Source organism: Vidua macroura, chromosome 22 (assembly GCF_024509145.1).
Source record: "Vidua macroura isolate BioBank_ID:100142 chromosome 22, ASM2450914v1, whole genome shotgun sequence".
NCBI lineage: Eukaryota > Metazoa > Chordata > Aves > Passeriformes > Viduidae > Vidua > Vidua macroura.
The window spans coordinates 4244964-4268647 of NC_071592.1; the positions used below are offsets into that span (position 1 = coordinate 4244964).

Genomic DNA, 23684 nt, shown 5'->3' on the forward strand with positions numbered 1-23684 from the left:
GAGCTCAGACACCCAGTGACCATGGGACCCACAGAAGGGAAACTGCATCGTTCCTTTCTTACCCAAAAAAATACCTCCTAGGCAGGATCTCACTCCAGCTCCCTGTGGCTCCCTACTGTGACCTGTCAGTAATGAGGCAGGGAGGAAAAAACATCCTGCTCCCTCTCCATCCTGCACTTCAACTGCTGAGCTCTGTTCCAGAAGAAAGCAGCCAGCCAGCCAGAGCTCCTGCCTTTCACAGGCTTGTTTGTTCCCCATTGTTCTGTTTCTGAAATCTGTTTGGAAAGCTGTTTTGGAAATCTGAGAACAAGGAATCTTCTTACCCTGCATTTTGTTGCCAAAAAACACGTAAGAGGTTTCTCCATCTCGAATTTTCTTCCACTCGATTCTGGGATCTGGCGTCACCGTGGATTTAATGATGCAGGACAGCTCAACACCTAGCAGGAGAAATGGAGGCAATCCAGATTAATAGGAAGCAGCTGTGTTTTTGCTCTGCTTTGAGCACTCTCACTCCATGTTTTATTAGGAGATGCTGCCCACAAAGCAGAGCCTTCTCTTTCATCTGCCTCACAAACAGAAACGCTGCTGGGTTCCAGGAGCTATTGGAAGATGGATTTTGGCCAGCAAAAATAATAGTCCAACAGATAGCAGCTATGGAGAGAAGTGAACACCCTGTTCTCTGCAGGCTGGGGCTTATGGCAAACAAAACCTTTAGTCAGAGTGAGCCCACAGCCCTGTCCTGCTGCTGAGCAGAGCCACACCGTGAGTCAGGGATGCAGCATCTCCCTGGGCAGGGCCTGGGGATGGGCTGGGACTCCTGGGGATAAACCCAGCAAACCCTGTCCCCTTTGCAGCTGGTGCTGGCATCCCATCTCCCCCCAGCAGGGTGAGAGGAGCCTTCCCAGTGTCCCAGGGCACATCTGTAGGAGGGCCAAGAGAAAATATAAATTTCTCTCTCTGTGTATTAATTGCATTATTTTGCTTCTTTTGGGACCCAGTTCAAAAAAGCACTTAGGCAGAGACTTTGCAATGCCAGTGGCTTGCAGAGGACCTCAATAAACCATTTATTGACACATTCTCAGGCACTTCTCTGAATCCCAGGCTCTCGTAGTCCTAAGGAACCAGTGACCAACAAGCCAAATTTTCCTCCATTGTTTGGCCTGATGCAGCACAGGCAGCACTCACTTTGGAATTCCTGCACCACGGGCTTGGTGTTGCTGGATGTCAGCTCCACAGCCAAGAGTCTGCAGCCTGGAAAAACAAACAGAAGGTAATAAGAAATAGCACAGCTCATAAGTCACCCAGCTAGGAACAGGCTGCCTGCTGAGAAATCATCCTGGCCAGCTCCGAGGACTGACTTCCCCAGACAAAACCTCTTCCTGCCTACCAGCACAGCTCCAGCAGGACTGAGTTTATTTAGGAGTTGTGGTGTAAATACAGGAAAATATAATTGTTAGAAGTAGCAATTAAAGAGGATTAACATAATGGCACAAAGGCAGTGCCAGCACTAGCCATTTCCTTGTGCTTATTTAGATGGGAAAGGAACTGTGCTAATGCAGGAGTGAAAGTTTTATTTTGAAAATTAACTTGATGGTCAGAAGACAGGAAGCAGACCAATCTCCAGAGATCTGGTCAGTTCCTGGGAGATGGAATGGGCCGGGCCTGGCCTCTAACAAATGCTGATTGCATTGGCAAGTACTGCAAGTGTGGTAATGTAAAATGTGAGGCAGAAAATCACAAGAGGACTGTGATTTAGGAGAAAACAGCTCAGCTCTTTGGGTAGAGCCCCAGCCAGACCCACACTGGGGAGAAAGCTCAGCCATGCAATGCTGTGAGGCTCCTTACAACACAAACCTGCTTGTTCCCTTCCTCCTCTGAGCACCAAAGTGTTCCCAATTAATCCAGTCATCTTCCCTCTTTTGCATGTTACTTTAGTTTGAAAAATCTGCCTCCTGTGCCCCTTCTGCTGTGCACTCCACCAGAGCAGGCATCAACAGCAGTCACGCTCTGCTGGATGCCCAATTCACCAACAACTCTCCAGAGGGTGAAGAAAACAAGCAGGGAGTTCCCTGGAAGAGGAGAGTGAAGCAGGCAGGATATTCTGGAGCTGGCTGTTCTGGTTCTTCTCTCAGGCAGACCATGGTGTCACCAAACCAGGCTGCTCCAAAGCCCTTCCAGTGCCAAAATGATCAGCTGCAGGGGCCTGCCATGGTCGCATGAGCAGCTCTGCTGTGACAAATCCCATCAGAAGTTTGTGGAAATCTAAGGGAGATGCCCACTGAGCTCACTGGGCATTGATCAAACACCAGCTTAAAAATGATGGAAAACACTGCCTCAGGGACATGAGATGTAGCTGAAGGTTAAGAGTAAAAAGCCATAACAAACATGGGTAGAAAGCAAAAAAAGAAAAGGCAGCTGAAGGGAGATGTGGAGAAAGAAATGATCTCCAGCATCATGACACAGCTGGAAATTCCTGTGCTGGCGTTCAGGGGAGAAAGCTTCTGGGCAGAGATTGACACTGTAGGGACAACATCCCTCTGGTGGAGTGGCAAGGCAGCAGCCTGAGAAACACTCAAGAGCTGCAAAGTCACTCCCACTGAAAGTTTGAGGGCCTTCAACACCTAAAACCCTTCCAGAAATGCTGAAACGTTCCCTGCTGGTTCCTATCCCTCGTTTGTTAAATGCTGACACTTTCCTGGGAGCCCCTGTGCTGGTACCCCAAAGACCACCAGGGAGAGCTGGAGTTTGGCAGGGTTTAGAAAGCTGCCTTTGTGTCCAAAATCATTGTTTCTCACACAAAAGCCACCAGCTGATGCTAACTCATAGCTGGCCCAGCCAAAACTGCTCCTAGCAGGACTTTTCCACCCTTCCCCCTTCCGCACTGGAGACGGTCATGCAGCATTTGGGAGAAATCCAATATTGAACTGAGCTGACAGAGCTCTGCACTTTGGTTCTCTCCAGGCAGGAGCTGGTCTAAGCAGTAATTTCTGCAAGTCTGTTTTGAAGCAGAGTCCATTTTCATGAGAGTTGCTGCTTCCTGACCTACCCCCTGAAAGCAGGGAATTGTGCCAGGCAATGCCAACGCTTTCCCTTCCCTCTGTTCATCAGGGAATCATGGATTGATTTGGGTTGGAAGGGACCTTAAAGACCCTCCAGTCCCACCCCTGCCATGGGCAGGGACACCTTCCACTATCCCAGGTTGCTCCAGCCTGGCCTTGGACACTGCCAGGGATCCAGGGGCAGCCACAGCTTCTCTGGGAAACCTGTGCCAGGGCCTGCCCACCCTCCCAGGGAGGAATTTGTCCTAATATCCAATCTGTTCTGTCAGCTGGAATCCATTCCCCCTTGTCCTGTCACTGCATGCTCTTGTAAAAAGTCCCTTGATCCTCCAGGTGCTCTGTGTGGGGTCCCATCCTCGGGAGCATGAACAGATCCCACTGACCCCAGCAAAGCCCCAGAGCATGGGAAGCTGCTAATCCCCCGAAGACAAGGCACAATTTTGGGAAAATCCTTTTGGAATCTTTGGACACGTTTCCAACAACAGTGAAAAGTGAAGCACAGCATGCGAGTGCCTCTGCTGTGAGATTGCTGCTTCTGGAACCAAGAATTTAATTGAGAGCCCAGGCCTGAGCACTCAGCTGATCTGAGGGGATGCTGGCTGGCCTCCTGCTCTGGACCAGTTTTAGTTTTGTTACGGATTCTTGTTTGCACGATATCTTTTGCTGAAAAAATGCTGTCCCATCAAACAGACATGCCAACAGTCCTACATCTGCTGTAGTTAGAATATCTGTTCAGCTGAAGGTGGGGACAACAGAACCACAGAGTTGTGTAGCTCTGAGGAAGTTCTGGCTCTAGAAATATTCACTCCAGGACAGTGGGACTCTGCCAGACTCCAGCTCCATCTCATTTCTCAGGAAGTGCTCACAGCAAGCTTTTTCTCACCCACTAAACACAAGAGATTCAGGTCTGTCCCTCAGGCACAAAGCAGGATGACAACAAATTTTAGACAGAAGCTGAGTCCTTGGAGACTGTGTGAGAGGTTCTGACATTATTACATGTATTGACCGTGGGCAGAGATCAATGTGGCTGCTTAAATCACTGCTAAGGCAGATTTATTCCTCTCTGTGTGGCAGAATACTGCAAGAAGCATGTTCTAAATTAAAAGAAGGTGACAGCAAAGCAAAACAAAAACCTGAACTGACCATACAGACTGTACAGCAAGAGAGGAATGCCCTTCTAGAACCCTGCTCTGCTGGCACGGGTTGTTTCTTTGTTTTGTTTTGTGATAAATCATCATTAGGCTTAATAATCTTCTAAAAGGTGTTCCTTTAGGCTCCTTCCAGCCCAGCACAAATAAGCAGCAAAGGCTTTGTGTTATGTAAATCTCACTTCAAAGGCCCCAGCACCCAGGGTTTGGAGAACAGCTGGAATTGCATTCCCTCTCCATGTGTGCCACAGCACAGGCACCCACCACAGCCGTATGTTCCACATCCCTGAATTCCCACCAGATCCATATGTGCTGCATCTCCCAGTTCCTACCAGATCTCCATAGGCTGCAAAATCCCAGATCCTACCAGATCTTTATGTTCTAACCTCCCTGAATACCTACCAGGTCTGTATGTGCTGCAGACTCAGCCAGACATATGGTTGAATCCCAAATGTCATCAGTTCTCCAAAATAGAATCCAGGACAAGGCACTGAAGTCTACAGCATATTCTTATGGCACTTTATTTTTCTTTTTTTTTCAGCTAAAGAGATCCAGCCCATGCTTGTTACTGTGACTCATGGTATCTGAATCATTTTAAAATGCTATACTGAAGGAAAAAAAGCAGCTTTATAGGCGACTCTGTGCATTAAATCTCCTTTCTACAGTTCAAAGCCAAGCCTGACCTTCCATCTCCTTCCATCCCAATGTCTGCTTGAAAGCTCTAGGCAGAAATCTGAAGAGGAGGTGAGGTATTGTGTTATTGGGAAAGTGAGAGGATGACCAGGAGAGAGTTTGGGAGAAGTTGCTGGCAGCATCCTGTGCTGCAGCCTCGCTCGATGTTATCTATACAGTAATTTTAGTTAATGCACTGTCAGGCACAGGCAGTACAAAACCACGCAGCTGCATTTAAACACCTGCCCACCAAAGCAACAAAAATATTCCTTGCTCGAGGTGTCCATCATCACTAAGCCCTTGCTGGATTTACAATTCAAAGCGTGCCTAAGCCATGTGGGAACGCTGCGATAAACCACACGCCTTGTTAAGCACCTCTGCTTTCTGGGTGGTTACTCGGTGCAGCAGGAGTGAGTGATATGTTGTGGGGTGTTAAAACATGTTACCTGAACCCTCTGCACGTCAGCAGCCTCAGGGCTGCTCGTCTGGAGGTGCCCCTGGAGCATCCATCCATCTATCCATCATCCATCATCCATCCATCATCCATCATCCATCCATCCATCCATCATCCATCCATCATCCATCCATCCATCCATCATCCATCCATCCATCCATCATCCATCCATCATCCATCCATCCATCCATCATCCATCCATCATCCATCCATCCATCCATCCATCATCCATCCATCCATCATCCATCCATCCATCCATCCATCCATCATCCATCCATCATCCATCCATCCATCCATCATCCATCCATCATCCATCCATCCATCATCCATCCATCCATCCATCCATCCATCATCCATCCATCCATCCATCATCCATCCATCCATCCATCATCCATCCATCCATCATCCATCCATCCATCCATCCCTCCCTCCATCCATCCATCCATCCATCCATCCATGGATCCCATCCATCCATCATCCATCATCCATCCATCCATCCATCCATCCATCCATCCATCCATCCATGGATCCCATCCATCCATCATCCATCATCCATCCATCCATCCATCATCCATCCATCATCCATCATCCACCCATCATCCATCCATCCATCCATCCATCCCTCATCCATCCATCATCCATCCATCCATCATCCATCCATCCATCCATCCCTCCCTCCATCCATCCATCCATCCATCCATCCATCCATCCATGGATCCCATCCATCCATCATCCATCATCCATCCATCCATCCATCCATCCATCCATCCATCATCCATCATCCATCCATCCATCATCCATCATCCACCCATCATCCATCCATCCATCATCCATCCATCATCCATCATCCATCATCCATCCCTCCACCCATCCTCGGTGCTGGGAGCAGAGGTGACAAGGACAGCACAGCCCAGGCACAGAGCAGCCCAGGGGAGCTGGGAAGGGCAGCCAGGCTGACCCCAGGGCTGGCCCTGCCTCTCAAGGAGGGTGTGCAGCAGGGAGGAAGCTGTCTGGGAAATGTGTGGGAAACCTCCAGAGGAAGAGCAGAGGAAGCCACGCAGAGCTGGACTGGGTAAAACAAGGAGAGGGGAGGCTGCGTTCCTGCCCTCAGCTTATTTTGAGGAAATCACCATAAGCCCTTTCAGCAGCATCTGACCATCTGCCTGGAAATATCCATCCTTTTGTCTCCTGATGCTGCAGGCTCTTTATCCTCCCTCTTCTCTATTCCCAGCGCGTCTCGTTGCAATTCCACAATCAGACTTGTGCCAGGTGCTGCAGGACGGACAACACAGTGTGGCACAGGAATGAGACACCAGAGTGCCTTAGGCACTGTTTGGTGAAGTTTTTTGGGCTTTCTTTGTCCAAATGTCTTTGTGTGGAACTCCAGGAACTGCAAATGTACTTGTGACCGATAAAGACTGGATTTATAAAGGGTGAATAACTGTTTTGTAGCACTCAGTCTTAACTCCCACTCCTTTCCTCCAGCCCAAGGAGCTGGTGCTGTGTTTGCTCTGGCCCATAAGTGTCAGGCTGAAAGCCCCTTGGAGCTGACAGGAGGGAGCAGGCAGGTGGATGGGCCGTGTTTGCCCAGTGACCCGTGCCTTTTTTTCATTCCATTTTTCCAGGGCACCTCCCTGAGCTCAGCCTTGACTCCGGGCTGGGCTGCCCTGCTGGAGAACAATGTCAATGCGCAGCGAGAGATTAGTGAACAAAAGCTTAGGAGTGTCTCCGTTCAAATTAAGTAACAGATGGACCTGGTCTGTGTGGGAGCTGATAACGGTTATAAAAAGGCCATCACCAGACTGTGGCCAGCCCACCCTGGAAAAAACCCACTCAGTCGTAAATCCTCTGTGCTGTTAGAGCTGCTTGTGCGAGTAAGGCTTTATTTTTACCAGCTATCAGAAACCAGCATGACTTATTTTAAGATGCACGGCTTTTACTGCTCAGCTAAAAGGGTGCCAGCTCTCCGACAGACCCCTCCCAACAGAGATGTGCCCGCCTGGGCAGGGAGCACGGGGCAGAATGAACCCAGAGAAGGCAAATGCAGCCTTACAGAGCAGCCTTGGCATCCACGTGGCTCTGGGCTTTGCTCTCCTCCTCTCTTAGGGAGCTCACTCGTGGCACTCTCCTGTGAAATGCTGATGGTGAGGGGGTCTCTGGTGGTCCCAGCAGCAGCAGGACCCCACTGGATGGAGCTGTGTGGAACACCACCGGGTATTTGCATTCATCTGGAGGTGTAAGAACTTGGGATTTTGCCCTTAATTCACTTTCTTCCTGCTCACCAGTACAGAAGGTGAGGAGATGCCTGACTTCAAACAGGGTATGTGCAGTTCTGGAACGAAATCTTAACTTGTTTAAATCTCCTGATTTAAATCTCCTGACTTAAACTGGGACCTTAAAGACCTGACTGCATTTGCTGCAGAGAGGGCTCATTAGCACCCAGGCCACACACACAGGCTTTTTTCTTCCTTTTCTTTTTCTTTTTTAGTTTTTTCTTTCCTCCTCCTTCTTTTCTTCTTTGTTTTTCTTCTTTTTTTTTTTTTTTTTTTTTTTTTTTCTTTTGGGCAGGAAGATTTACTGTTCTACCTCCTAACCAGACAGCAAAGCACACCCACCCTGAGGAGTGGAACAGGTTGCTCTCAAGGAGAAATGAAACCCTTTTAGGTCAAAAGCTTCACTGCAAAGCAGCTCCTTCTGCAGCCAAAAATTCCTCCCATCTCCCAGGCAGGCAGGGAAGGATAGGTGTTGCCTGGGAAGACCACACGGAGCTTTCTGATGGTTTCCCCCAGCCTGGTTTCATCACACTGAGGTGCAGCTGCAGACAGACTGTCTCAAACCACCATCTGATCAGGGCTCCTGCAGCTCAGAGTTTCACAACCTTTGCTTGCTGTGGCATTGCAGCATGGGCAGAGATGAGATGTTAAGGTCCTGCAGATCAACACCTTCACAGAAACAACCCAATTATTTATTATTTATTAAAATGGGGTTGCCTCTGTCCCCACAGAGCTGGCTGGAGGTACCAGCCCCACAAAAGGACCCTCACGCTGCTGCCATCAAGGAGGAGATGGGCATTTATACTACATTTAATACCCTGCAGATATGGCTGTATAAACCTTGCCCAACATCTTAATCTGGGCCTAGCTCTCCTGTTTTCCCAAGCTCATCCCCTGGGTTCTGGCTGTTCTCCTGGAAAGGACTGACTGTACGTGTGAGCTGGGAAGGAAGCAATATTTGTGTGGATGACTAATACCCAATACTTAAAAGAGATTAGGATGGAAGCAGCAAGGGCTCGAGAGCTTCCAGCATGTCAGATTGCATCTCTTTCTGGAATATACTTCAGGCCAACTTCAGCTCAGAGAGAATATGGAAAGAGTTGGAATTTGCCCCTCAAAATCAGGGATGAAGGGAAGTGCAAGGGGAGCAGAAAGGCAACGTGAACAGGAACGCTGTTATTACCATTCCCTGCATTCCTGAATTGCTTCTTCCTTCCCAACAAACCTGAGGCTGAACTGGAAGTCTTATTTCCCTTGTGTGAGCAACAGGGAACAGGGCATGGAGCTTCTGCCAGGGGACTGAGTCCTGCCCAGACCACCTCTCTGCCTTGCTGCCTGCCTCTGGGGTCAAGCCCTTCACAGATGCTTTGGGCTTCCAGTGTTAGGCTGAGTCTCCAGGAGGGAAAAACAGGGCAGGTAGCCTTGCTGTGTTCTGAGCAGGAGAGCTTCTCCTTACAGCTGCACCAAGGTTTTGGCAAAACAACAGAGGAGAAATCCCGGATCACTTGGCCAGGAATGTATCAAACCAGCCAGGATGTGCTCAGTGCTGGTCTTGCCATTTTCATTAACAAATGGGCAGCCTAATTACACCTTCAAACTGGGCTGGCTCATAGCCAACACCAGGGAAATCAGTGCAAAAAATGGGACATGAGGGGATGCCAGGAGGGCAGCTCATCCTCACCTCTGTTTAGGGCATGAAAACCCCAGGGATCCTGGCCAGGCCCCGGAACCCCGAGGAAGCCTGAGGGTCTCCCGTGCAATGCTTCCCCCCATCGTTTCCATCTGCCCAAGTGCTGTACATTTCTCTGCTGAGCCTCAGTCCCTCCACATTCAGCATCCCCTTAACTCAGTAAGGATGTACAGTTCCAGTTCACCGGAGGAAAAAAATGAGGAATGGAAATCACAGGAAGAGCCAAGGCACACGCTATCTCAGGCAGCGGTGGATATGCCACTCTGTGACCTGTTTACCAGATGAGAAAGCCTTGCAGCAGCAAATCCCAGGAACAGAGATGGTGAGCAGTGGGAACTTTGCAGAGGGCAGATTTGAAACCAACCCTTCCTGCCTATTCCCACTTGCCTTCCATTGTTTCCTCAGCCAGCCCTAGGAACTGCCATGCAGGCACATCCTACGTTATTTCTCACTTCAGCAAGTCCCCTTCCTCCCCAAAGTGGCAGATGCTGGTACCAAATTAGTGCAAAGTAGGAGGGAACCAGCAGATAACTACCACAAAAGCCAGGGGCAATGGTGTTCCTGCTGTCCTCGCCCTTCCTCCCAGCAGGACTCTCCTGGCAGCAGACAGATGCTGAGGGATGCAATCCAGGACAGAGAGGGGTCACTGAGATGTGACAGGGATCTATGGCCAGTGTCAGGGAGAGGGAATGAACTGCAACGGGAAAAGGGGCAAGTTCCTTTATTTCTGGCTCATGTGGGAATTTGACTCAAGGATTGCTGAGAATCTCAGAAGCCACGGTGACATTTTCCAGGCTGAGCGCCAGCCGAGGCACAGACTTGATCTCAGCAGGTATTTGACTTCCCTGGGAGCCGGGATGCTCGGTACCTGCCTGACCCTGGCTTTTGATGAGGACACACATCTCAGAAGCTGCCTGCAATGCAAAGACAGGAAATAAGCGGATATGCTATCAGCACCAGGCTTTGCAGTGCTCCTTAGTGTCTGGCTGTGTCCCAACCATCAATACAGAGACTTGCAGGGGTTTAGCCTATAATCCTCTATTCCTCTGTCTGTGACTCTAATCTCCTGATCCTCCCTTCTCCTCCAGCCTAGAGCTTGACCAGCAAAACACGGATCCAAGTTCTGCTTATTGAAGACCAACCATGTCATCTTCCTGTGGAAAATGGGAGTTGGGAAGAGAGCAGCAGTCATCCGAGCCAAGAGCCGGGAGTAGGCTGGAGAAGGGAACAGGAGAGGGCGTGAGCAAGCACACAGAGAAATCATTTATGACAAGACTGAAAGCAGCTCTCATTTTAAGAACATTTCCTCCAATTTTACAGTGTAATTTTTGCCTTTTTTTTTCCCCGCGTGCGTATAATTCTAGCCTCGGGTACAAACCACAGTTGTCTCGCTAACGAAACACGCACAAATGAACGCTGCAGGAGCCTGCTGCAGGCACCCGGGGAACATCCCCAGCTGCCTGTGAGCACACCAAGAGCTCACAGAGATCCCACTGCCGTCATTCCAGGCGGGAGAGCTGGGGCCGGCCTCCGCCAGGCAGCTTTGAAGCTTTGCAGCGAATCCGTCAGAACAAAGGACGCAGCCCCACAAGGGGAGAAAGGCGCTCAGCGAGCCGTGTGCAGGCCCGGAGATGTGATTTTAGGGGCAGCCCTGGATCACAGGAGCAGATCTGAAAAGACTTCCCTTGTTAACATCAGCCTGAGCAAGCACAGGCTGCCAACCTGCTCGGGGAGAAGCGCCGCAGGGTTCAGGGGAGATTATTTTCTTAGGAATTAAAGGGAGCCCAAGTGAAGTCACAGACAGATAAAGATGAAAAGCGTGACACACAGAGCTATTAGGAAGATGCCAGCATAAACGAGCAGGGGGAGAGGGAAGGGAGTAATGCTGTGTCAGAGCAAAGAGGACAAAACCCATCCTGGCTCATCCCAGCCTGGATTCCTGACCAGGGCAAGTCTGTTTAACAGAGCAGAAACGAGCCTTGGCACAGAGGGGTTAAAAGATCACTTGTCCTGGGGGAGTTGAATTAGCCACATATCTGAGAACCAACTTCTCCCAGACCCTGACTTGTTTTTCTCCTTAAACATCATCTGCTGCTATTTTTAGCAGAGAATTTTCTCAGCCGAATGCTCCCAGCGGAGTGCTGGTCAGAGGCCCTTTTCCCAGGGAGACACGGCCCCAGCAGCACATGCTGGCCCCTGGTTCAGCTCAGCTCTGTGCCACTGTCCTGCCGTCTCTGGGCTTCGTGTGTCACACCGCCAGCTCTCTCCTGAGGCATGGGGACAGTCCCCACCCCAGCCTGGGGCAGGCGTATTAAACAGCCTCAAAAAAACAGGAGAGGCTACAAAGTCAGAAACAGCTAAAAGGGGTAGAGTGGACTTGGTAACTTGCCTGGAGGCTTTATCAGCATGAATGGCAAAAAAGGTGGGAAAGAGATCGAAAGAAATTATTAGGCTGCCATTAATAACAGGATCTGCTTCTCAGGACTAAAATCTGTTTGGATTCGTTCCAGTTCCTCCGAGGGAAACCATGGAAGCCTTTATTGTTCATAAAAGTTGCGACTAAATTCGGACTGTATAAAGCTTAAGGAAATACCTCTCAGAGGACAACCCTGCTGAAAACAAATGAGGTAACTCCCTTCCTCTTCTCTGCTTTTCTTGGGGCCTTCATTCTTCCTTGGCCAAAACCCCAAGCTGTCCATCAGCCCATCAGCCCCTGGCTCCTGGCTGCTCAGCCTCCAGCACTGCTATCTGTCTGCCTGGCTGCAATTAGCAATGTGTCACTGGATGTCTGGGCTGCTTCTCAGGGAGGCAACGCTTGGAACTGCTTTTATCTACAGCTTGATTTAATACCTGCCTGCCAGAGATCAGCATGGAAATCAAAGGGCCAGATCAGGGCACACGGATGGACAAATTGAGTAAAGCAGGAGCAAACCCTGCCTTGTCTGTGCTAATGAGCAGCTCAGGCTGGGGGACTCGGGAGGACTGAGCTCTGTGGATGCTGGGGACGAAGCACAGCAGAGGCACAGTCAGGAAGGTCCCTGTAACAATGGCCCCTTCTTGGTCAGTGTATCTGTTCCCTGTGTGTCTTGGAGTCATGTCAGCGAAGCAAACAGATTGGGAACATATTTGCACTCCCCACAGCAGTACAGAAGCCAGCCCTGACACAGAGGAGCAAGCTGGGCCCTTGGCTGCTCCGTGCCTCGGTGCCAAGTTTCCAGCTCTGCTCGAAACCTGTGGCCGAGCCTGCTCTGGCAGGGGGAGAGGACAGGCAGGGTCAGGGAACGCTCAGCTCACAGAACCTGGCAGCTGCAGGACAGGGGAGCCAGGCTGAGCTCACCTGTGCTGCTCTGAGGCTTCCCAGGTGACACCAAACCTGGCACAGAGTGGCTTTGCTCTCCTCATGGCCACGCTGAAGCAACTGGGGCCCAGGGCAGCAGGAGCCCAGACAGCACGCAGATGCTGCACAGGGCCTCGTCCCTGTGGCAAGAGCTGCCTGCAAAAAGCTTCCCCCAGCCCTGCAGGAATCCCAGGAGCCCCAGATTTCTCTCCTGGCCTTCCTGTACGCGTTCCAGCACATGGCACTTAACCTTTGAGGCTCCTTTGAAAACCCCAGTGCCAGCATTTCACGGATCAGTGTGCTTCCCCTTGCATCTGCCCCTGTATCAGATGCTGCCAGCACCTCTCTCTCTCCTGGCTCTGCTCCCAGCTGAAGGACAGACAATAGGCATTTGAATCCAGTCTCCACTTTCCCTCCCAAACAGCCCGGGGAGATGGCATATCAGAGACAGCACTGAGAGCAGCGCTGGCCAGCCAGCCACAAGTCTCTCCAGATCCCAGCCTGCCTTCCCCTGCCCTCCCACACCCCACCCACCACTGCAGCGGTCACTGGGCACCCAGGCCAGCTCTGCTGGGCAAGTCCTGCCTCCCTCCAGCTAGCCAGACCAAGGGAGTCTTCTCTCAGCACTCTGCTGCTGCCAGAATCGACTGGGTCACCCTGGATTCCCAACCCGCTGGCCACAGCACTGGTCATGGAGCTCTCCTGGACCTCTCTGCCCTGCCAGCTCACTGGAAACACACTGGCCACCTCCTGGGCCTCTCTTGCTCACTCTTAGGACATCCACCTGTAATTAAGTGATCCGGGTTCCACCTGCAAGAGGTTCAACCAGGGTCTGGTGAGAGCTGTCCTGGATTCTCCTGAAGAACCATCTTCCATCTTTCTAGAAATAGCCCTGCTTCTGGAGCCATTCAGCCTGTTTGGCACCACTCCTGCTGCTTCAGAGATAACAACAGAGAGTGAGAAAAACCTGTCTAGACATCGCTTGCCTTCCATGGACTCCCATCGCCACATCAAAGCACCTCTTCAAACAAAACTGCAAACTGGCCGGGGAATACTCCCCAGCCCTCCTGTGCCTGCTCCAGCCAGAGGCAAGGACTCATCCCATCATGCTCCAGAGTTTATCTTTAATCCAGGCCCTTCTGACAACAGGAAGAGAAGTAGGATGAAAAATCTCATTACAGGCACATCAAGAGAAGTCACCTGGCGTCCCACTACCCAGGTGGGGGCTGCATCCCTTCTGCTCAGTGCCCAGATACAAGCTGAGATCTCACCTGTCTCCTCTGGGCAGGCTGCAACCCCCAGCTCCTCTCAAAAGCTGCCACACACTTGTCACACTTGTCCCTTCTGCTCAGCTGCCTTCCCAAAGCCGCGTGTGTGAGTGCTGGGCCAGCTCTGCTGCAAGCTGGGGATCACAGAATATCTTCCTGTGACACCCGAGGAAAGGGAGGTCAGCACCCAGCTCGTCCACCGAGTCACTGTCACAGCAGGACAAAGGCACGGGAGCTCAGGGAGCTGCTCAGGATACCTTGAAACCAAGGAGAGAATTTCAGGTTTCCTGAGCACAAGTTAGTTGAAGTCCCTGCTGTGGGGAAGCACCTGGCACTGGCATCGAGCACTGACCCCACGCAGCCACCACGAGAGCAACATCTATCTCATTATTTTAATCAGGGTCCTTTGAAATATCTCCTGTGTGAGAGACAGCTAAGAAAATCCCGTCTGGCTCTATTCTGTCTCAGGCAGAAACAGCCTTTATTTAGCAAACTGCTGCTAACAGCTCTGTCTCATTAGTCAGTGTTTAGGGAACCAGGCTGCAATTGTTCTGAAGTCTGGCATTGCAGAAAGAGCCTTGATAATGAGGTCTGCAGGAGACGATTCCTCCTGACAGCCCCACAATGACCTAGAAATCCTACTTAATTCCCTGTCAGGGAAAAGTGCTGAGTAACAGCGAGGTGCAGAGGCACTGGGGGCTGATGCGAGAGGGAGCTGCAGCTGCTGCTCACACTTGGGGCTGGGATGCAAGTCCAGGGTGGCAGAGCCAGCCCTGCCCAGCTGCAGCAGCTCCCCAGAGAGAGCCTGAGAGGCAGGGACATGGGGCTTGCTGTGGGAACGTTTGTAGCCTCATCTGGAGAGACTTGGCACCACGCAGAGAGCTGGGAGCAGAAGTCCCTGATAACACAACAGGAGGAGGCATTTGGAAAATCAACAGCAGCACCTGGATCTGGGCTTCTCAGGGCACTGCCTCCTCTGGATCGTGCTCGCCTGCCAAAACGCTGCCAAGGAACTCCCTGGCTCAAACGGCTCCACTTTTACCTCTGTTCTGTAGGTCTGGCATGGCTGGGAGCTCGGCAGCTCCACTGCTCCCAGCAGAGCCTGTGCAGTGTCCTGCTGTGGAGCTGCACAGGAGCTGCACAGGAGCCATCCCCAGGACGTGGCACAGGCAGCGTGTGTGCCCTGAGGCGCTGGGGAGCATCGGACACGTTCTGCCCCAGCTACTTTTCCCCCATTCCCTCGGAGGAGCAGGCAGCAGGCTGGGGCAGGCTTGGCCCACAGACACCCCACTTTCAAGTGGTTTGTTCTCCACAAGCAGCGCGTGGACGTGGCCAGCAACCTCTGGGCTGGGTGGCCAAGGGCCAGCTGGGCCAGAAGGTGAGGCAGGGGGATGTAGCAGGAATGTGGGCTGGACACAGCTGACCCTGAAGACCACCCCCAGAACAGACCCTCACAGGCATGTGCTTGCCACCTGTTCCAGGCAGCAGACGAGGGGCTAAGGCAGGAATTCTGGAGCTGAATGCAGAGTCTGTTCAGGAGGGCTCTGGGGACTCCCACCCACGTGGGGCTGAGGGTGCTGTCTCGCAGCCCCTGGCACAGGAATGCAGCTCAGCCCATCACGTGCGAGGCTGCGAGCGCGGCGCTGTTTAAAGCACAGCCCAAATGTGCAAAGGACTGCTGCAAAAAAAAAAAAAAAAAAGGGAATGTGCAAATGAAATCACCAGCCGAAACAGTGTCTAGAGACAACCCCAGCCAAGTCCCTCGAATGTCAGCAGCAGAAGGAGGGCTCAGAAATGGAGAACCCAGCTCAGTCTGCTGGCACACACGGAAGATCTGCCTCAGAGACATGAGGAAAAGACATATGCTGAGAAAGAAAGGCCCAGCTTTATTTTACCAGCCTCTCTTCCCACCCAAGATGTGCCTTGCAAAGTAGGAATTAAATCCAAAGGTGCCTATGCATCTTCCTCGCTGTCATCCCCTTATCAGTTATCTCCAGCCTGCTCTGAGCCAGGAGACGAAAGGATCCTAACACCACTTATCTTCCCACTTAAGAACACGCTTAAAAGCTTGCTCTTAAAGAGCAGGACACTCAAGCCTGGGGTAGCAGCTGTAAATTCTGCCAATGGGCTTCCTTGGTGTCTTTGAAGGAGCTACTGCTTCTCAATGAGGGGCAAAGATACCAAGAGGGAACTTGGGAGGGAGGAAAGAGGGAACCCTTTATAGCCAAGAGTCTTTGCCTCATGTCCAGGACGTGGAGCTGAGTGACAGATGTGAGATCTACGGCATGTGTGCCTCAGAAGTGACCGAGGATGAGCCAGGAATTGAAAAGCTCTTGGGAAATATGGAAGCAGCCAGAATCATGGCTTATTTCACTCCAAAACTGCGCAGTGTCACGGCCAGCAAAGCTTAGGGATGCCCTTGCACGCTGCAGGCAGAGCTGCTGCATCCAACCCTGCTCCAGGACCAAGCCTCAAGGCCAGTACCTCTCCCACACAGCCCCGTGTCTGAATTTGACCCTCAGCTCCCCTCTTTGTAGAGCTGCTTGTAACCACAGTGAACCTGGCTCCAGCTTGCTTTTGTCATTTAATAGCTGAGTCAAACTGTCAAAACAGCCAAAAAGGATCTGTTCCAAATATTTGCAGAAAGAGGAGGATCAAGGAGCCTGCAGCAGAACAGCAGGAGAACAGCCCAAGCAGGGAGAACAATCCCTATTGTGGACCAGCAGCAGGATGCTGGTGGGCGATGATCACGCCTTGGGACGTGGGCAAAGAGCCCCCAAATCCTCCCATGCCCAGGAATAAACTGGAATCTGGAGTCCCCTCTGCCCCCTGGCAAAGCCCCAGCCCTGCAGGACGATCAGCCCTGGTGGCAGCTCAGCTGTTGGCTCGGAGAAGCCAGGGAGCAGTTGGCAGTGGGAGAGGGGGGTACCGGCGTGCCTCGGGAGCTGCTGCCAGCCCCAGCACGGACTTCAAAGGGCTCATCTCGCCCTGCTGTGTGGGAGAGGACAGCTGTGTGTTGGCCAGGCCCACCAGAGCATTTGGGGTTGGTACCTGGTGTAAGCTCTCCTCCAGCACACGCCAGGCAGCTCCAGCAGGCAGAGCTCCGCGCTGCCCTGAGATTTATGGGATGCTGAAAACTGGCCAAAATGAAGGGAAAACACCAGCTCCAGAAGGATGTTTACCAACTCAAACAGCCAGTTCTGCTTGAGGGAGAGCCCACGAGGCTCAGTAGGCGATTACAAGGCATTCTGCCAGTTCAAAGGCAACTCCATCAGCTCTGAAGGAGATAAGGCATCGCCTCCCTGGGAAATCAGAGCAGCCCCATCCACATCCACTACCTGCAACCTCAGCAGAGCAGCTAAAAGCAAAGAGGGAGGGAAACCAGCACCTCCTGCGCTGTGTAGGAGCCTCTAGATCAGCAAGGAGATCCATGGTGGGTGAAGCCAACCTGTTCCATGGCTCATGTCTCCAATCCCAACAGCAAAGCATGGAGCAATCACACTAATAGGGGTGCCTTACTCCTTCCACTCTGCTGGTACCTGGATGCCTCAACAACCCCTTCTTCCAAGGGCTCCCAGAGGCTGGGCTAGACCAGAGTTCCAGAGCACAGAGCTGGGACTTCCCTTTCCAAGATGCCCAGGAGCTCCCTAGCACAGAGCGGATGTTTTCCAGGCTCTAAAAATAACCAGCTCCAAACAACGTGGTGGGCATAAAGAAATATTTATCTTCAAGCTTTTGCTGAAGATCAGTCCGGAAGAAAAAGATTAAAGCAAAGGTTTAAGTGTGTATTAAAAATAGCTGTTGGTAAGTTCCCTTTGAGGGGATAAAAGCTATTTTACAGAAGCAGCAAGAGCTGCAGGACTTTGCAACACCTTCCCTGCCGTGTGAGCTGCCGGAAATCATTCAGGAGAGTGTCAGCAGCCAGAGCCTCAGGAGGAAGTCCATTAGCAGGCAGCAATCTCCTTAATGGACCCTGGGGTACGTGGGAAAAGCTGCTGTGGACACAGGGGTTCTTTCCAGCACCATGATTCACACAGCCAGTTATCATCCCATACTCCCAGGAACGCTCCTCATCTTTATGGCAGCCTGATAGCGCCATGAATTAATCTTTTGGGGAGCTTCCAGTGAGTTTTTGCTCTATCTTTCTCTTTTTTTTTTTTTTTGTCAGCCCCCAGCAAACAGCTGTGAACAGAAGCTGTTCTGTAACGCAGGTAACAGCGGCAACATCCATCAAATCTCTGTTTTCCAAGGATAACATCCTGGCAAAACAAAAAATGCTGTCTCCACGGGTGATTTTGGGGCTGAAAGATCTCGTCCATTTACACACAGACAAAATCATTAAGTTCTCTGCTGTGCAGCCGCCTCCACTCCAGGTCTGAGAGAACACACAGCCACCCTGGAGGGATGGAAAGTGGCAGGAACATTTCCACTGGGAACAAAAAGCAGGACCGCTGTGCAGAGCTCTGTTTCTCTGTTAAAAGGTAAGTCTAGCTCTCAAAAGAGCTCTCCTCCATGACCTTGCTTGCCAGCCTTATCCCATGTCACTAATGAAACACAACTCCCAGCTTCCCTTGGATACGTGGGATTTCCATGGGCTCCTTCAGCAAGCACTGAGGGACCTCATGGCTGTACATCTTGAGATTTACTGGGCAAGAGTGTCAAAAATGGCAACTAAATTAGATGTCTCAAGGGGAGAGAGCAGGGAAATCAGGTGCTTTCAAATTTTAGAAGCATTTTACTCCCACCCCTCAAAACAGAGCCTAAAAGTGTCCTGATTTACATCCTCTCTGTCAAATACTGGCCACTTATATAAGAAATTGCCCAAAGTTTATTAAGGCAGGGATTTTCAGAGGAGGTCACGGGCATTAGAAACCCAGCCTAGTAATAGGAACAAAATCCCCTTATATTTCAGTGGATTTCTCCAGCTCAGCAGAAAATCTTACCTAGGCCACTGAAATATATTTTTAATAGTGTGATTAAAAATCTTGAAATACTGCTAAACATTGTCCACTGCTGCCTTTTAGCCACATGCCAAAGATAAAGTCCCTGGCATGCTGCAGTTTTAAAGCTCAGTGTCTTCAAATGAGCCAGCTGTGCCCAAACGAATTAAGAGGACTCTTAAAAAACCTGCTGATCTCACATTTGTGTTGTAATAATCAGGTACACTGAAGGGAGTAGGTTCCAGCGTGTTCTGGCTTTAGCTCTGAAATCCCTAGGATTTATGACTAAAAAAAAAAAAAAAGAAAGAAAACCTTAAGCATTATCTGAACACAATTTAATTTCATCTACTTCATCTATTGGTGCTCTGAAAAACCTTCATTTCCCCTTGTAACTGAGTCTTAAGCCGTGTGCTCCAGCCCACGAGGGGCACCACAGAGCCCAATACCTGGGATTATTTATACTGACAAGCAATTCTTGCATGACAGAACAATTCCCATTAATTTTTCGAGCTTATCTGAAGTACCTGTGGGCTGTCAGGTTACAACACGTATGTGGCTCAGTTTCTCTTTGATTAGCCAATGCCAGCCCAGAACTGACTGGACTCTCACCTGACAGGTCTCAGCATTTTACAGGTGAGTTCATGGGAATCCAACCCAACTGCGCTCTCAGGAGCTGGAGAAATTTCTGAAATATTTGTTGTTTTGGAGGAATTTTTTTTTTTTTTGGGGGGGGGGAGTTGGAGTTTTTCTGTTTTGCCCTTTTTTTTTTTTTTGTTTGGTTGGTTTTTTTGGGGGTTTTTTGGGTTTCTTTTTTGGTTTGGGATTGGTTTTTTGTTTTGGTTTTTTTTGTTTGTTTGTTTGTTTTTTTTGTTGGTTTGGGTGGGTTTTTTTTGTTTTGGGGTTCTTTTTTGGTCAACTCCCATTTATAAATTTTGCTCCTGCCTCTGCTGCTCTTTTCTCTGCCTGTTTTCTTGTCTGGAACATGCACCTAAAGCAATTCTCTCCAATCTCCAGCACAGCAGAGAAGCACCTTTGACAAGACACTGAGGAACTGCAGAGGAACTCCCCCTCCAAACCTCACTTTTTACATATTGGGTTTTTTTCCTAAGACATTTGAAGGCCTGGCTGAGGATGTTGCTCTGAAGAACAGGACTCCAGCTCCATTTGCAGCTGTCTTGGTGCTGCCCTCCCTGTGCTGGACAGCTGAAGTCCTGCCCAGGAGCCACACAACGCTTCCTTCGAGGGGCAGCAAGGCCACCAAAGCGACAGCAGGACCTCAGCTGGCTGTCCCTGAGCAGAAAACACCTTTAAAATCCACCTCCCTCAACTTTTATCCCCCAAGGAAGCTGCCTGACCCCTGAAATGAGAAGCAGGAGTTTGTGAGAAGTTGATAATCCCTGAGACCAGCATTCTGGTGAAGGCCAAGGAATGGACTCCATGAACCCCTTGCTGTCCTGTTCCCCACAGATTTATTTTGCTAAGTCCCCACAAAAAACCAATTGAAACTCTCCAAACCACTCCTCTCCCCTCAGGTTATTCCTGGTGGTGCTCTGGAGGGTCACAAGCAAACAAAGGCCTGAGCTTTCCAGCCAAAAAAAAGTCCAGTTTTTATGTTATTATTTATTCTTCTGAAAAGTGAAACCTCTGATTTCCAGCAGGGAGCTGGAGCGCTGTGACCCAGCAGGTATTTCCTCTGCCCCAAGCACAGCTATTGCCAGAACTGCACCCAAACACCAATCCAGCCCCTTTGGGGGAAATTTCAGGCCGTGTCCAGAACATTCATTAGTGTAATTAAAGCCATTAGCTGGTTCTGAGGCCATGTCCTGACTCAGCGAGGGACTGGGGTTTGTTGCACACGCCCTGAACTCCTCCAGCACCCAGGAGTGATGTTTAGTGTTTAGATGGGGCTTGAGCTGTCTCATAAAAACATGATACTCCCTGGGGGTTCTGAGGGAAGGCAACCAGCCCTTATCAATCCGGAGGAGACGCTGCAGCTCAAATTCCCATCGATAGAGAAGCCAGATTGAGAGTGTAATTATCCTAATTAATTTTATATCTGGAACTCATCTCCTTTTGCACAAACAGCAGTTTCCAAGCAGGCCACCGGCTTTTTTTTTTGCACAGAGCAGTGGTTTTATCTTGTTGAGGGGCATGTTGGCAACACAAGCACTTGTGCAGACAAGGACTCTTGAGGACTCAGGATCCTGCTGGCCTGTGGAAATCTTTGCCTTTGCTAACTCCCTCCCACCACTTCAGGCTGGCTCCGTAAGGAGTTCACGAACCTTCTCCGGATCATCAGGGCTTGATGCAATCAACTGTGAGGCATTAGCTCTAAATATACAACTGGGAGGCCAGTTCTGCTTCAACACACAAACACTCAGAGGATGAGCACAAACAGCAGAGGATGAGCGAGCAGCCAGCCCAATTTGCAAGAGAAACTTCACTAATAATCCAAGCAAGCTGCAAGGAAAGCAGGAGCAAGTGGGGACTGACCATTGCTTTGCCCTTTGGAGATGGCTAAAGTTAGGGGCAAACTGGCAGGAGGCCACCCACAGCTTTTGTCCTTGTTGGTGGAGCTAAATGCAGCAGCTCATTCTGCTTTATTTACTTGTTTAGGTGATTTTTTGGCAGCTCCAAGTGTGTCCCTGGTGCAAATCCTCCGTGTGTGGACAGATAATTGAAAAACAACTGCAGCAGGCCAAGAGACCCAGAATTCAACTTGTACAGGGAAAATAAACACTGAAAGAGCCCAAGCTCACAAAGCAGAGCAACATCGCAGTCCACAGACTAAAGCAAACACATTTTACTCTTTGGATCTCCTCGTGTTTCAGCAACCAAGAAATTCTCAGAAGCATTCAGGGCAAGAGGGAATGTGCTGGTGTCACGTTCTTTGTCAACAGCTGTAAAGGAGATGTGCATCCAACCACTCTTTGGTGGCGATGCCAGACCCTGCTTACCCAAAAAGGAACACCAAGCCCTTCCTAGGAATTTTTTGGAAGATGTTATTAAGCATCTGATTTTGGCAGGGCTCTCAAAGCCGTTTGTCCCGGTTTTTTACTGCCTGTTGAAAAGAAAGCAATACTACAAATACTTCCCATCAGAAAATACCAACAAGCAACTTATCATCACTGCAAGAGAGCTAACAACATTTCCACCGAGTGGTTTTTGGCACTGACAGCTGACTCAGAACAGTTGTTGGTAGCTGGGACAGATGGACTTCATATATTAAAAAAAAAAAAAAAAAAAAAAAAGGAAATGAGAACTTCTACTCCGTAGATTTTAAAAAGCCTTTTGCGAAATCCAACCTATTACCAAGCCCTCGGAATTAAATCAAAAGGAGATTTGAATATAATGAGCTTTAAAACTGAAATGTGCCTGGGACTTGCCCGTATCTCCCCATCAAGGACTACAAGGTATCAGCGTGTTCTATTTTCAACAGGAAACACTTCAGAGTTTTGGGAGGGTCTCCACAGCTCTGCCCTCAGCCCAGCATGTGAAATCCTCTAAAATCCAAATATTTGTTTCCACGGGGAAGCTGGCAAGGAGAGAGCTGGAGGTAGAAGTGATGTCAGCCGTGAGCCCCGCTCTCCATCAGCGTCGCCGAGAGCCTCCGCTGCTTTAATCATGGCCATGGCATTTCCCTGATGTGCAGAATCTTCAGAGGCTTTCAGTGCCTAGAGCTGGGAATGCACTGAACACTCCATGCTTCACTGGCTCCCCTTCCAGGGCAATGTTTTAAGGCCACCACCAAGAACAGGGGTTGTTCTGGCAGTAACACACAGCAGGAGGCAAGCCCAGCTAGAGCAGGTCAGACTTGGGATCTCACATCTTAGGAGCTTTGTCTCCTTCTTTTCATGCTTTTTTTTTTTTTTTTTCTCCCCTAAGAGTTATCAGTTGGCACAAACACATCCTTCCAGTCACACTCCCATCCCACTATCCAGCACCAGCCCTGCAGGCTTCAGTACGTGTCTAATTTTATGTACAGCTGGCAGCATAACCCTATTTTAGTGGGGTGCCCCCCAATACCTCAAGTCAGGCATGGTGGAAGAAACCTTTTTATCCTCAACCTCACTCTGCCCAATCCTTTGGGCATATGACCCCAAATTTAAACATCGCTGGAAATCAACACAGGATGAGGCACTTTGACTTTGAATTTAAAGGAAAGCAAAGCCTGGTTCCACTGGGTTCACTCACCAGGTAAATGTTCTCAGGCAGAGGTGTGAAACCAGTGGGGTTTGGCTGCTTTTAGCAACTATTCCCTGTCTGAAGAAACACAGAAATATCATAGACTTTGTTTCCATTCCTCCTATCTTTCAGGCCAGATTCAACAGGACACTTGGCCTTTGCTCATGTAACACAGGAAGGAAATGGGACACCTTTCTACCCTGCAGCCCCACTGCCAGGGAAAGTCGTGTTAAATCCATGGGTTTTCCCATTCAAAGGGAGCAGCTGAATCCAGAGTTAGCACCGGGCAGACCGTGTGATGCTCCGGGATCAGGCACTCCTGATTTCTCCTGCTGAAGCTGTTTCTGCTCCAAACCACAGCAAAGCAAGTGAACACCAGAGCCTGGAGCGCGTGACAACCCTCTGCTTGTCGGGGATGAGTGTCAGAGTCATCTTCACACCCCTCCGCTGACTGACTGGGTGAATAATGCCCAAATCTCACTTTATTTGAGACCCAAAGCGACTCTGCGAGTTCTCTGGAGTCACTGGAGGACTGTTTTTTGTCCTTAGATAAACTGTTTGGAATATTTCCATTCACTTCTTTGAATGTTGACCCAAAACAGTGACTGGTGAGTGTGTACACACTCAGCCCCGTGTATTTTGGTACTCAGCTGTAGGC

At 50.1% G+C, this 23684-nt stretch overlaps 1 protein-coding gene across 1 annotated transcript in view; it reads right to left on the bottom strand.

The window, feature by feature from the left end:
* JAM3 (junctional adhesion molecule 3) overlaps positions 1 to 23684 on the bottom strand; it is a 30564-nt gene that overhangs the window by 5693 nt on the left and 1187 nt on the right. The window contains exons 2-3 of the mRNA XM_053996968.1: positions 1186 to 1251; positions 324 to 437 (exon numbers count right to left, since the gene is read on the bottom strand). Of these exons, the coding sequence (XP_053852943.1) occupies positions 324 to 437; positions 1186 to 1251 (180 nt within the window). The remainder of the gene's footprint in view (positions 1 to 323; positions 438 to 1185; positions 1252 to 23684) is intronic.